The 13,838-nt window shown below is 40.0% G+C and overlaps 2 protein-coding genes across 2 annotated transcripts; both read right to left on the bottom strand.

The window, feature by feature from the left end:
- Nucleotides 1–209: 209 nt before the first annotated feature.
- aqp8a.1 (aquaporin 8a, tandem duplicate 1) lies at nucleotides 210–3,984 on the bottom strand. Its single transcript, XM_012838905.3, has 5 exons — nucleotides 2,703–3,984; nucleotides 1,983–2,109; nucleotides 1,235–1,449; nucleotides 840–974; nucleotides 210–641 (listed from the first exon to the last, which is right to left on the bottom strand). Exons 1-5 carry the CDS (start codon nucleotides 2,963–2,965, stop codon nucleotides 599–601), a joined length of 783 nt encoding a protein of 260 aa, XP_012694359.1. The 5' UTR covers nucleotides 2,966–3,984; the 3' UTR covers nucleotides 210–598.
- Nucleotides 3,985–4,428: 444 nt separating this feature from the next.
- Nucleotides 4,429–13,562, bottom strand: lcmt1 (leucine carboxyl methyltransferase 1). The gene is made up of 11 exons (XM_012838895.3): nucleotides 13,114–13,562; nucleotides 12,692–12,783; nucleotides 12,222–12,343; nucleotides 11,942–12,018; nucleotides 11,203–11,264; nucleotides 11,002–11,104; nucleotides 7,650–7,770; nucleotides 7,317–7,418; nucleotides 5,527–5,618; nucleotides 5,245–5,342; nucleotides 4,429–5,013 (listed from the first exon to the last, which is right to left on the bottom strand). Exons 1-11 carry the CDS (start codon nucleotides 13,197–13,199, stop codon nucleotides 4,991–4,993), a joined length of 978 nt encoding a protein of 325 aa, XP_012694349.1. The 5' UTR covers nucleotides 13,200–13,562; the 3' UTR covers nucleotides 4,429–4,990.
- Between the last annotated feature and the right edge of the window lie 276 nt (nucleotides 13,563–13,838).

Raw genomic sequence — 13,838 nt, 5'->3', positions numbered from 1 at the left:
CATACTCCTACCCACACAAGCACACACTAACATGTTTGATGATCTTATTTAAAGTTTAATTCTAATTCCTAATTAGTGCATAGAATAGGACTTATATGTGGTAGAGCAGAAAGGTTGCATCTGTCTCTGGCTATGTGGGATGATTCCATGACCATTACAATCTGACCTTCATATGAGGTCACAGAGAGTGTTATCTGTCAAGGATTACATGACCTTCAAATACATTTTATTGCCAAACTTTTCCCATGATCTTTTTTTCACATTCAAATATTTATTTTCAGTAACATATTTATTTAAATGTGCAATCAATTCCAAACAAACTCCAAACATAGGGTAATGTTACATTTAAAGTTACTTTCAAAACAAAACTCAACACTGATATCTCAATTACAACTATTAAAATGTTGGCTTACCAAGCCAATGCTTTACATAGTACTTATCCACTTAAACCATCAAGACAGTATGCATTAATATAAGCTATCATTCCCTGGACTTTTGTATAAAAACTGAAATATAAAAAAATGAAATTATTTTTAATATAATACACTGTTTTTAAAAATACACATTTGAGATAGTGGTCCATCCAGGTTCTATTAGATTATTTCAGAATGACGCGTCTCTTCTGGTCACCCATCAGCAATCTAAGAGGGAGCAAAACGGTCAAATGTGAACAAAAGAAAATATTTGCCAAAAAAATCAACCTCGGTATATTTTATTTGATGTATTTAACATATGCCTATGCCGTTTTTTTATTTTCGGTAGTAATTGTAACCAATTTATGTGACTTGCGATTAATATTGCATAAAACAAATACACATTCTAGGTATAACCTATCCTACCTCACAAAAGTGACAGTCAACAGAGCGCCAGCCAGCGGTCCAACCCAGTAAATCCAGTGATAGGTCCAATAGTTCGCTGCTACAGCTGGGCCGAAAGCTCTGGCTGGATTCATACAAGCTCCAGAAACGGCTCCCCTGAAGAAACACAACGTGCATTTTTATCATAGGCTACAATTGCTTAACTAATAATCAAATCAAATAGACTACAGCACATAACCCAAGTCAGCACATAACCCAAGTATGGAGACAACGTGACAGATGTCCTGGAACGAAAACGTATTGTAGTGTAGTATAAAGTCTAAGAGTCATACAAGGACATGGTCTGAGTTCAGAAGTGAGTTGAGATTTCCAATCTGAAGCTCTAGCGCCCCCCAGAGGACTTGGCTATGACTTACCCAGCGAGGATGTTGGCAGTCACCGTAAGGCCAATGCAGAAAGGAGCGAAGTGACTCCGGGTCTTCTCGTTGATAGCGCTCATGCAGACCACCAAGGTCAGGATTAAAGTCATTAACATCTCAGCGACCGTTGCAGCCCCAATGCCTGTGTTGGTCTGAACAGCATTAAAAGCGGCTCCAGCGGCAGACTGAAAAGTCTCGTCAGGGAAGATTAACTGGATGCAGAGAACATGTAGACATCTCATTACTCTTGGTACAAATTATTTTTTATTTGAAAAATAAGATTATAAATTGGGGTTATGAAGAAGGATGTGGATTAATGAGGTTTCATTACAGGTCCATGACTGACTATAAAATAGTAAACAGGCCTGCTAACATTGAAAACTTTATCTTTTTAAGATTTATCCACATTACTAGACACGATTTTAATTCCCAAACTTCCCCATTTTGGCTCTACAAGCAAAGACTAATATATACCTACATATCTGTATCAAAACATAAAAATAGTCTGATAGCCTGCTGTTAGTTATTGATAGTTGTGTCCAAAACACAGCAGTTATGTCCAAAACAAAGTAACTCAATGTTATGAAGAAATAAGGTCATACCAAATATAAAACCCAAATCTATAATCCTGTGTTGCTACATGCTACATTTTCATATGGTTAAGAGTAGCAGCATGGCGGTGTAACACAGATGCAGGCACCTCTGAAAATGAATGTTGAAGCCAAAAATAACCCATTTTGTTTACCTTTGCTAAACCAGCTCCAATCATCCCTCCACATATCTGGGCGATAATGTAAGGTGCCAGCAGGATCAACTCCATTCCCCCTACCAGGTAGACGCTCAGGGACACAGCTGGGTTAAAGTGCCCACCACTACAGAATCACATCCATTAGAGAGATGAGCAGCTGTTATTGGACTTTAGATCACAGAATGTCAGAGACATAACATACATTTAAATTGAAAGCCTTTATTGTCATTGTATTTGCATATAATGACATTTGGAGCGCTGCTCCTGTTGGTGCCACGAGGGACAACATATAACAACACAACAATACAATAAACTAAAGAGTACAACAAAGTGATAAAGGGTAAAGGGATATTTTCCCGACAGGGAAGGCACAGTTCTTGTGGTAAATCACATTAAGAATGGACATTTGTAACTGAATAAATGACACAAATCAGGGCATCAGCCTGTAGTAAATGAGTTTACCTTTAGTCATGTCAACACCTAATGATTTAGGATTCGTAATGAGAAAGCAGTGCAGTACTTGCATTAATTGGGTAGTCAAAATAATCAGTAGGACATTTTTTTTTTTACATAATTTGAATACATTTTAACGATCAGACAAGCATTTATTACTTGATCTGTATAGTATCTATATTCTACTGAAGGTTTATGAGTTACCCGATATCACATAAAGTTAGCCTTTTCACAGCCCTTTTTGGGATAAAAGGTGAATCTTACCTGATCTCCCCAAAGATAGCAATGGCAATAGCAAGTGCCAGTCCATGTGCAAGAGCAGGCTGGACGCTGCCGCTGATGCCAACATTCCCGATGACAGAGGAGCAGCCCGCAAAGATGAAGAGAGCTGAGCCCAGCAGCTCAGCCAGACAGGGCTGGACGTAGAGCTCAAATATGCTTACAATATTATTCTTCCCTCTATTCCTGTCCTTAGCTTCTGTGTTGGACATGTCAAATATCTCTGTCTTAGACTCGGTCACAGACATGTTGTCCTGCGGTGAGGGCTGCTGGGTTTGTGTACAAGTGTCAAACTGAGGCCGACACCTGGGGGCCAGCACTGATAAAGTTGCACCAGAGGGGGGAGGGCAGCTCTGGGTGAAGCATGGTTGGAGTTTAGCCCGCCTATTGCCCTCAGCCCAGTTGGGTCTGCTTATCCCAGGAAAGCAGGAGTGGTCTCTTCCCAAACCTTTATCCACTGTTGTTAAATTAAGATAGCAATCAGTGATATCAGTGAGATGAGTGAATAGTGATACTTTATCGTCTTATCCTAATGACTGATAGCATTTATATTGCATTATGGAGGTGCGATTGCAGTATTACAGCCAACAACTATTTATGCCCCATCATTAACACCCTTATGTAAACTCCAGCTGTAAAAATGAGCTATATCAAAACACTAAATTCAATATTAAATGGCAAACATAAGTGAGGTTAGACTATACCATACAGTACTCTACTACTGCATCATGTACCAATAACACAGTACTTAACATGGTTGTGAAACCTCTAAAATGTCTTTATGTTGTTTTGTTCTGTGTTGCTGTTTTATTTTTGTCCTCTTCTGTTCTGTGTTGCTGTTTTATGTGCGTGCCCTTTGTGCTCACTAGTGAATTGATCCTGTGCCATTACATTCTAGAGCTCTGCTCTGTCATTTGGTTAATGCACACAGACTGTCAAACAGTATGACAGTGATCAATTTACTGGCCTGAATTTGACTCTGACAGCAGGCTCAACACTCAATATGTGACTGAAAGGAAATCCAAACAGACACGCTCTTCGACAGGCTAACAGATGAAGCCGAAATTGTAAAAAAAAAAAAAAGTGCTGGAGGTATATAATAGTAATTGTAGTTTTCAGTGGTCTTCAGTGAAACTCTGAGTGAGCCTTTTTGCCTTCATCTATTGCTGAAAGAACAACCTGCCATTCATATAATTACCATTAGAAATCACTTATTTTCCTTACTTATCACTTATATGATTCCTTAAGTTCCAGAACTGAAGTTTTGCAATATAAAAACATGCTTTATGTAAGAGTATGCATGGCTATACATACAACAGGACAGTACAATGCAGACAGTAATTACAAAAAGATAACTGGGAAGAACACGTGTTTATTGCCCTCTGGGGAAGCTAAAGGAGTGACTTCATAATTGTTCACATAGGATAACCCAGGCAACGAAATGTAAATAAATCCCTATTTAGGGATATTGTCTGTTTCTGAGTTGTATTTATCTGAGCAATTCATTTATTTCTGTGTTGGCATATCCCATGAAATGCTGAAACCAAATGACCTCCATATCACCCAATGTAGATACCCACATTACTATGGAGTACACACAAAACTGTAGTTTGCTTATAATATCATTATAGCTTTATGTATATTTTTAAAGTCAGCATACCTTTTAAAAAATGATTGGGACAGTGAGGGGAGATATCAGTAATTCCAGCCATGCTTTAGTCAATACTTTAATTAGCAATGGTAGTTATTCATATATTGAACTGTATCCACAGAATAGCAATTCCATGCCACAACCCATAAAATAAAATTGGAGCATTCGACAATCAAATAATAACACCGGATGTCTGAAAAAACATACTGTTTTCTAGATAACCCAAACACTACAAATAAATAGCAACATAATAAGAACACTTTCATGAGCCTGAAACTGTCTCTAAATGAACTAGTAATGAATGAATGTTCCAGTAGTAGAAATACTATGCAGTTGACTTCAGTGCGATGACTGCTTTGATCTGAGATATGGTTGGATCCAATCTCATTCAATGTGAAAACAACACGAAAAATCCATGGGTGTGGAAAGCAAAAGGCGACGTCAACAACAGAGAAGACAGAGAAAAAAAACCCCACTAAACTGCTGAGGGTGGTGGTTTCCATGTTTTAGTGTCGCTGTTAAGAGGAAACCTATTGTTCAGACGACTTCCCTCTTCCTCTCCTCCAGCGCGTGTCGAGAATGGCACTTTGAGACATCTTCACAGCTGTTCGGCCCGCGGTCATCAGAAGGCGACCTGGGAGAGTCCTGCAGGAGAAAGGGAACGTTTACGTTGGCGTAAATGACCCGCAGTAAAAACGCAGACGGCTACGCTGCCACGCAATCCGAACAATGGATACAATTCCGTGCAGACTGTTAGCTGGCGTCACTGGGGAGCCCTTGATAGCGTACTTAACACACATTTTCCACGCCAGCCAGACGGTAATTACATAAAGTAGCGCAGGCTGCCAGCATTCTGTCATTTAGACTGGACCTCACCTAGCCTGAGCTTGTCCTTGGATGCCCAGCAGATGCTGTAGTGTTGAAGGAGCTGCTGGAGGAGTTCCTTTTCGTCCAAAAACTCCAAATGTTCCATTCTACAAATTGATAGCATAAGAACGCAATTGCTGGGTCACCACAGAACAAAGCAATTGAGCAAAGCTCTCTGAAAGAATATGTTAAAATGTGAAGAGAGAATAATACAGTCTTCCAGATGCTCTGACAGAGTATTTATCCATTGGTTGGCCTTTTGACCAGTACTCTCTGATATGTATGCTGTACCTGGCTATGTCAACCTGTGGCAAAATACTGTAGATCGTCATCATGTCTAGAGCTTCGGCATTCTCCCATCCATTTGACAGAAAGCGCTCCTTCTGCAAAAGTTCACATTCACGCCAATTACAGACATACAATTAAGAAAGGCCAAACACACAAAAAGCACTAGTGATCACATGCCACCCCCCCCCCCCCTGGAGCCTTGAGAGAAACCCTGAGATTCAACACAGGTGCTGCAAATACAGAGCTGGACTCTAATCTGCTCTCTAACACCAACAGTCACACGAAACCAGGGGCGTAACTATAGGGGGTGCAGCAGGTGCGGCTGCACCTGGGCCAATGGGGTTTCGGGGCCCGTAGCCGGGCCCAAAGATGTAAACGCGACGTCCGACGGGCCCCCCTCAGTTTCAGTATAGCGTCTAATTTTCTCGGATATGCTTATGTTCAATTACGCGCTATTTTAAAACTGGTGGCAGTGTCAAATGCTATATATACACTTGAAAAAGGAAACGTATCTCAGTCATGGTTGTTAATATGTTTTGGGGAAAAGCAGGAATTTATAACAAAACCATACGCTTATCCTACATACACTATAGAAACTATCAAAATACTATTCAATTAAATGAATACGTTTTTCTTTTCGTTGGTATTTTTGTGATTAGCAATGATGATTGCTGGGTAATATGTATGTTGTTGTCCAATGTCAAGTCTCTATTTGATCATGTGACAATACAATACGCTATAGTTAAACCAACTCTGATAACCTAGGTCTGAAGGTCTGATAACCTAGTTCATTGAGCACTGCACAGCACAACTTTACTCGTAGCAATGCCTTTTAAGCACAAGAGTGGAAGTAGAAAAGGGCAAGAGAAAAAAGAACAGGAGGAGAAGGCGGCAAAGCGGCCTAAATTAGATTATTTTGGCTTTTTAACTAGCCCGTCAACTATAGTCGCCAGCCCACGGAGTCAGCAGTGCAGCAGTTCAGCTGGGATCAGTATCGCTGCTTCTGCCCTCAGTGGTGTGTCAGCAACCATGCAACAGTTAACAATTTTTACAGTAAGAAATGTTCCTGCTGAGAGTCAAACAAGACTTACTTCATTGTGTACACACCCGTCGCTTCTGATATGTGTAAGTTTGATTAATTAAACACTATTTATATTGATAACAAACACCTTTGATTAGCGGGTTTTTTTAGACGCGGTTGCGGAAGTAGGGAACGCTACGATTTAAAACATTTTTTTTTTAAGCGTTCACTAGGGGGGCCCGTCATAATATCTTGCACCTGGGCCCGTCGTTACTACGTTACGCCACTGCACGAAACGCTTCCTCAAAAACAGTGAACTTCAATGTTGTGTGCTTTGCGTGCAAAATATAGTAATTTTGATGTGTAACTGGACACAAGAAATGCTAGCAGTTGTGGAAGATGGAAATTTCATTCAACACCCACAGTGTAGTGTCAGTGTAGTCACAGTGCATGTGCACAGGAACAGTGTCTCTTTTCACAGTGAGTGGCTAAAGTAAATCCAATGAGAGTTTACATATCTATACCGAGAAACTCGATATCTGCCTAGTGGCCAAACACTGTCCCTTTTGCTGTCGACTATAATGGTTTTTGGCACGTTGGCAGAACATAACATGTGCTTGAAAAGGTTCAAAAAGCTCAAAGCATACTGTAAACCTTTAAATTCATATTGAAAGTACATTGGATGATATTGTAATGCAAAACATGGGAAAGAATTGGACAGTATACTTTGTCGGTTATAAGGTTTTGACCAGCCTACAGGTGGGTATCTTACCTGTGTCTCCAGAGACTGGCACACCTGAACTCCTGCCAGTGTGCACTGGCGCCTCAGCAGGTTCTCCACCATCACCTGGCCAAAGCGGTCAGCCATGTTCACCTGCACAGAGCTATAAGGTTAGCCTCACATCAACCACATGGTACATTTGTTATGTAGCAAGTTCTGGATTTTCCAGAATACAATATTCCAGAATATATTAATAGCACGAACAGACACATTTTACTGTGCACAAAAATATCCTTTGCAGTGGGCACATTTTCTAGCAAGACATGTTTAATCTTAAAAAGTTTTGAAATACAATCTATCACTGGACAGGAGGAATGCTCTGACCTGTTCGTAGTTGATGAACATAGCCGTGTGAAACGTGTCTGACACCCAGTTCACCAGCTTTGACGACTGCTCCGGTGTCATGTAGACCAACACACACTCTGACAAAAACACTGTAGGTAATCTGCAGGTGACAGATGAAGTAGTGTAGATGGGTATCTTTATATTCACAAGGTCATATCAAATGTATAAACCATGAAGTTGAGAAAACTGCAACTTGCAATAGAATCTGTGAGAAACAAGTTTTTACATGTAACTGAGTAACTACTGATCACAGTTATGTGTTGATGACTGTCTACCTAACCAGATTCTGCTTAAATATAGGCTATGCTGACTGATTTGTAGCTGCAGGAAATACAAATCAAAAGTAAATGTACGTGTAAGTGCGTGTTTTTAAAATGGTCAGATTGCATCGGCATTTATATAACAGAACTGTTGGCCCGATGTTATGCAATCTGATGTACCTAGAAATTAAAAGGGCTTAATCATCTACATCTACTACCCTCTGTGACAGGATATGCTACAGGCCTGATTATGGCTTTAAGATAACATCTTACAATGAAAGCCCAGGCAGCACAAAGCTCTGTTTGCTAAATACATCTCCCCCTGACTTGGCATGGTTAGGTACTGGACATGCGTACAACATGCAAAGGTAAATCCCCAGCTCCCAGAAATAAGGCTCGGGAAGCGGGCTGGAACTCACAGGAAGCATCTAAAATAAATGATACGCCTTGCGAGGCTAGGGAGGCATAAGCCCCCTTCCTAGTCTCATCAGGGCATATGAAAGTCAACGTCTGACGCAGAAAGGGCTACTTCACAGCATTCCCAGGCGATTCATTGTCGTCATCACGAAACAATAAGCCATATCATAAACATCACTCGCGCGCGCAGTGACTGCCAAGCCTGCTATCCGTAACACATCCTGCATACTTAATGTAGGTACCTTGGTTATTCTAGAGATTAACAGACTATCCATCAAAGCAACTGGACCAAAGCTACTGTAGGAGCAATGTTTAACCAAACACTATAAAGTATAGAGAGAGGCTATTTCATTAAAGCTATCAAACGCGCTCATAAGATATTCTTAGTTTTTCTATTCAAGCACTGGACATTGTACATATTACTTGGCTAAAAATATTTTCTGGCCGATAAAAAATCTCAATCCAACACAAAATTCTATTCTTTCTATATACTTTTACCTTTGTTCCTTTGTTTTCACAGAAATAAATGAACCAACAATGATGACACCATTCTGAGTGCACCATGATACTGCTGCCTACAATTCCCAATTTCCCAATATTCCAAACAAGATGCACTGCTGTGTGTGCGGACTCTACTGTGCTGTACAGATTGCCCAAGGAGAGTCACTGACTTAAGTCTAAAATACTTTTTCATTTCTGCGCAACAACAATCTCATACAACACCTTTGAAAAGGTTCATGATTTACTACTATGGTTGATGCAAAAAGTTAACGGACACTTATAATATAGCCTAATAACATGTCTTGCTACACTTAGCTGAAACATTCAGCTTAACAGCTGAAGACACACATGGTTACAACTCCACAGCTTTTGGGAGGTAGAATGGTCTTAACAGGAAACATCTCAACAGAATGCCTTGTAGAGTAAACTGGCTTGTCGTCTTTTCCTACCCTGATCATGATGAAAGGTGGCTTTTGACACACAAATGGGCATTACCAGCTAATGTTTTTAGTCATCACTGGGAATGGACCATGGTACTCTACCATATAATGAAACCCGACACAGGAATAGAATATGCAATCTGTCTGCCAAAGTCAATGGCCCTCATTCTCGAACATTTTCTGAAGTTTCTTCTGAAATGTTTCTTACGGGCTTCGGAAAAACAACGTAAGCAAAAGACATCCGCCAAATTCATGCACGCTTGAAAATGCGGTCCTACGCAGCAGAAGTTTTCTGGGCTGTGCTCCCCCGGAAGAGTTTTCTTAAATTGAAAGCGCGTTCTCGTGCTCCTGAATTTGCATACATACATGCCCTGCCAGCTCCTTATAAGGGCACGCAACCGTAGTGACGTGTGCAGTCGGAATGACCGAATCTACACGAAAGCAACTCGTAAACGAGTCATGTCAAAGCGGTTTCGTGTACATTACATTTAGTCATTTAGCAGACACTTTTGTCCAAAGCGACGTACAAGGGATAGAACAGTCAAGCTACGAGCAATAGAGACCTAGTGTAACAATAAATACTACTTTACATAAGAAATAGAAAAACGAAATAGGAAATAAAAACGAAGTGCAGGAATGTAACTGCTATAAGTGCAAGTTAAGCACTAGTCGAAGTGCCAGTTAGGAAGGGAGGTGCTCTCTGAAGAGTTGGGTCTTCAAAAGCTTCTTAAAGGTAGATAGGGACGCGCCTGTTCTGGTAGTGCTAGGCAGTTCGTTCCACCAACGTGGAACTACTTGAAAATTCTGGATTGCCGTACTTGCACAGACGGCAGTGCCAAACGACGCTCACTAGACGAGCGCAGCATTCCGGTGTAGTCCTTTTATTTATTTTATGACATCACGGTGCCTCGTAGAATCATGACTATAGGCCTACATGTGAAACGTAATTGTTAATGATACTTTAATCCGAGGATCTGTAGAGTTGATGTGAACGCAATCACCAACGATTTCTCACAAATTCATTAACACGGAGAGTTTTCTTAAATGCGATTCCTCAAAAAACCACAAGATGGCCCATGGGGCCATCTTGTGGTTTTTTAAGGAATCGCATTTGAGAAAACTCTGGCCGAGTTACGACTGCTATTTCGAGTTCGGAAAGTCTTCTGAAGTTCAGAGCAAATCCCAGATGAGAAAACTTTCATGAATGCCGAATGTTGTCCTAAATCCAATTCCTCTTGAATTCCTCTTAAATTCCTCTTAAATTCTTCTTAACTGCGTTCGAGAATGAGGCCCAATATCCATATCATGCCAATCTGCTGGGAAAAAAAATGGAGGAGGATACGCGAAAGGTGATTATTGCACGCAAGCTTTTCCAAATAAGAGGCCAATGCTGGTAGATGATGAAAAAAACTTAACAAAAGAGGAAATGAAAGGGGTGTGTAGGTGTCCTTTGATGTCATTATAATATATTATCCAGCCAGCTACTATTGTGATTTAGCCTTCTGTGTTAATGACATTTTTTTCGTAGGACCTGGAAGGCCAAACTGTTCTCAAGGTTTACAATATTCAAGCTTGAATTAAACAAATCCATCAATCACCTATAACAGACCTAAAGCAAAAAATACCAGAATAAGGTATCAAATTTAATTTATATGTGGTTCAAATTTGTAATAAAAAAGATGACTGGTGTTGCTTTTAGCTTCTTTAACTTACTCAGCGTTCATCTGAAACTTCTTCAACTTGTCCTCTAGGTCTGGAAGGTCCCTAAGATCAGCGCCGATGATACAATATCGATCAGAGTCCAGGCAGTGGCCATCTACCAAAGCACAAGCACCAAAGGCTGTTTTGTGAAAGGCTCAATAATAACACATATAGGGCTTGCAATGCCAAGTTTGAACAGTTGAAGCCATTTACCAAACAGAAGAGAGTCGGTTGAGTGAGTCTCAATAAGTGGTTTGGATAAAGGCGGTTTTGTCCTGGGGAAAAAATAGATAGAATTGATTGATTCAATAGATAGAACCAGAAGCCAGGTAGAAGCCTTCTAACTGGGGAGGTTAGATGTTTTCACAGACAATCAATAGCTAGTCACTGAAATAGTAAATACAAAATGTATATATTTATATAGACTTCTATATCCTTACACAAGCTAGTTACATAAATCTAACATTCAGTCATGCGGATATGAAAAACACTGCCTATGCAGGGAACATGGCTGAAAATGGGCTGTTTAGAAAGGAGATTTGTGATCATATTTGTCCAAATAAAATAAAATCCTCAAGACGAAGAACTGTCAAAGGTTAACTATAAGGCTAAATAAAATATGATCATTGATCATATCATTTTGTAGGAAACTTATAACATTAATGATTACCAACTTTGATACACATGTTTTCTAATACTACTTTTTCAGTGGCAAACATTACATCAGTTTGTAAATGTATGTGTTGCCCCCTGCAGGCATGAATCCCCTATGACATGCAATGAAGAAACTATCCAACAACAATCTGGATGTGTAGTTGCTGTACACCACACTGCAAAGACTGAAGTGCTATACCCTTTAACATAAAAGCTAAATGAAGATTTTTTTTTACAAACTGTTTTTTTTTTTTACAAAAAAATGGCATACCAGTAATATGAAAGCTTAAAAACTTACTTGATGTTGTGTATCTTCCTAGCTACAATCATTGGGAAATCAACTTCAAAATACTTCTTTGGCATCATGTTTATACCCTGAGCAAACAGACACACGCAAAGAAAACAAATGTTACCATCAGTATCGGAATTGCCAGCAATAACCAATAAAGCCTGAATCTTACTTACTAAACTACTACACTAAATCGTGTTTTTTTTTTATTTCCTCTAGCAGTATAACACAACACAATTAAAGCCACAGTGAAAAAATCTAAAATCTTAGAGACCTTTATGTTCAGTACCTTTAATCTCCAGAAGGTGGTGTCTAGCCCTGCTCCAAGATTCACCACCTGGCAGTTACACTCACACTTTCTGAGAAAAGCATCCAGCAGTTGGTTCATTCCGTGAACTCGGGCATAATAACCTGGGAAAGACATGTACATTTACATTTAGTCATGTAAACATAGAGACTGGCAGAAACGCTAAACTCGTTCCTCCAACTTTATGTAAACCATCAGAAAGCACAGGAGTACAGCTGTGTGTTGTGGCAGTATTACTAATAGACAGCTTATAGAAGCATAGTTGGATGGAGAGTGCATAATTAAATGACTGCTGTTGAAATACTGCCCGCGCCTTAAGACGGGAAAAGGGAAAACTGCAACATTCATTACCTCATACATACATTACTGAATGCATTCTTTTCTGACCGGCTTCAATCTATGCAACTTGGTGTAGACCACATGTATAAGACATAGCCAAGACATTGACTTGCCTCGGTTGATCTCGGGAGCTTTTCGTTCACCTGTCTGCCTCACAAAATACTGGATATAAGGATCTGTCCAATAGCCTTTACTGGTTGCAAATCTGTAAGTCATAAATGCATACATGGAAATACGTTGTATCAGGAAAAACGTTTCACAAAAAAGATTTAGACGGGTCGACATAATATATGCATTATGTGTCAATAATATGTGGCAATGTAAATATGAAGATTGCTATTGTGGAAACCTTTCGTTTGTTTTGATTCATTTTGCAGGTTTCAAAACGTTAATCGTTAACGTTTAGGGTCCTTTACTCTTACAGCACCTAACGTTGTGCTGTAAAGCAGCAACAGACAAGTAAGACATTGAGTATGTGTAATGGGACATGTTCATTTGAGTGGCAAGTCACATTCAGCTCGGGTAAGACTGCTACCTTTTACACGTTGATGCGTCGTCGCAAGTTGCCCGAACTGCTTCATCTGCAGTATCGGAATCTGTGAAAGGCTGCCGAGATGCCATGTGCTCATGCGATAAAAAAAAGTCTTGAATAAATGTACAGTAAATGTATACGTTTCAGATAGCTGGCTAACTGACTAGTTGCATAGCTATACCAGGCTATATCTTTGTAATTCACTCTTTAGCTAACTGTACCCAGCAGTTACCACTGGCTGTGATGGAATGCTAGCAAATTCCGAATGGCTAGCTACAACTCCAGAGCAAGGTGCAATATTTTATTCAGTGTATGATAGAAGTTTTTAAAAAAACAAGGCAAGTATTCTCAGACACAACCCAAACCGAGACTCTAATCAACCCTGCTACATACACAAGCTGCACATCACATGTACACATCCGCTTCCTGTGATTTCCCACAATGCAAAGCGCCTGGCCGTGTTCGTTAAGGCATAGCGGGAAAAAAACTCGCTAGCCATGTGTTTGGCGAAAGAGGCTTTAAATAACCCTAGCACAGGGGCAGGCTCCTTATAACCATATACAGCGTGTAGACTACATCGGTATGTTATCCAAGTCTTCGTGTGCAAACTCTTTACGACAATTACAACGCCATTCCACAAGAAAAACTCTAGTTAATAATGAGTTGGGCCAATGGTAACCTGTAGTCCTTCGAGACTGACTTGATACATTTGAGTATGAGCTTATACA

This window comes from Clupea harengus, chromosome 23 (assembly GCF_900700415.2).
Source record: "Clupea harengus chromosome 23, Ch_v2.0.2, whole genome shotgun sequence".
NCBI lineage: Eukaryota > Metazoa > Chordata > Actinopteri > Clupeiformes > Clupeidae > Clupea > Clupea harengus.
Note: the sequence above shows the minus strand (reverse complement) of the source record. Positions and strands in the feature narration are given on the sequence as shown.

Bases quoted from the DNA above. Each gene is read 5' to 3' on its own strand.
- lcmt1 (XM_012838895.3), bottom strand. From the start codon at position 13,199: ATGGCATCTCGGCAGCCTTTCACAGATTCCGATACTGCAGATGAAGCA. The intron at 12,344-12,691 runs GCAAGTCAATGT...TGTCTTTCCCAG, and splicing joins AGCTCCCGAGATCAACCGAG to GTTATTATGCCCGAGTTCAC. The intron at 11,265-11,941 runs GTAAGTTTTTAA...TTTTTTCCCCAG, and splicing joins AGGAAGATACACAACATCAA to GACAAAACCGCCTTTATCCA.
- aqp8a.1 (XM_012838905.3), bottom strand. From the start codon at position 2,965: ATGTCTGTGACCGAGTCTAAGACAGAGATATTTGACATGTCCAACACA. The intron at 975-1,234 runs GTAAGTCATAGC...GTGTTTCTTCAG, and splicing joins ACTGCCAACATCCTCGCTGG to GGGAGCCGTTTCTGGAGCTT. The intron at 642-839 runs GTAGGATAGGTT...GCTCCCTCTTAG, and splicing joins TTGACTGTCACTTTTGTGAG to ATTGCTGATGGGTGACCAGA.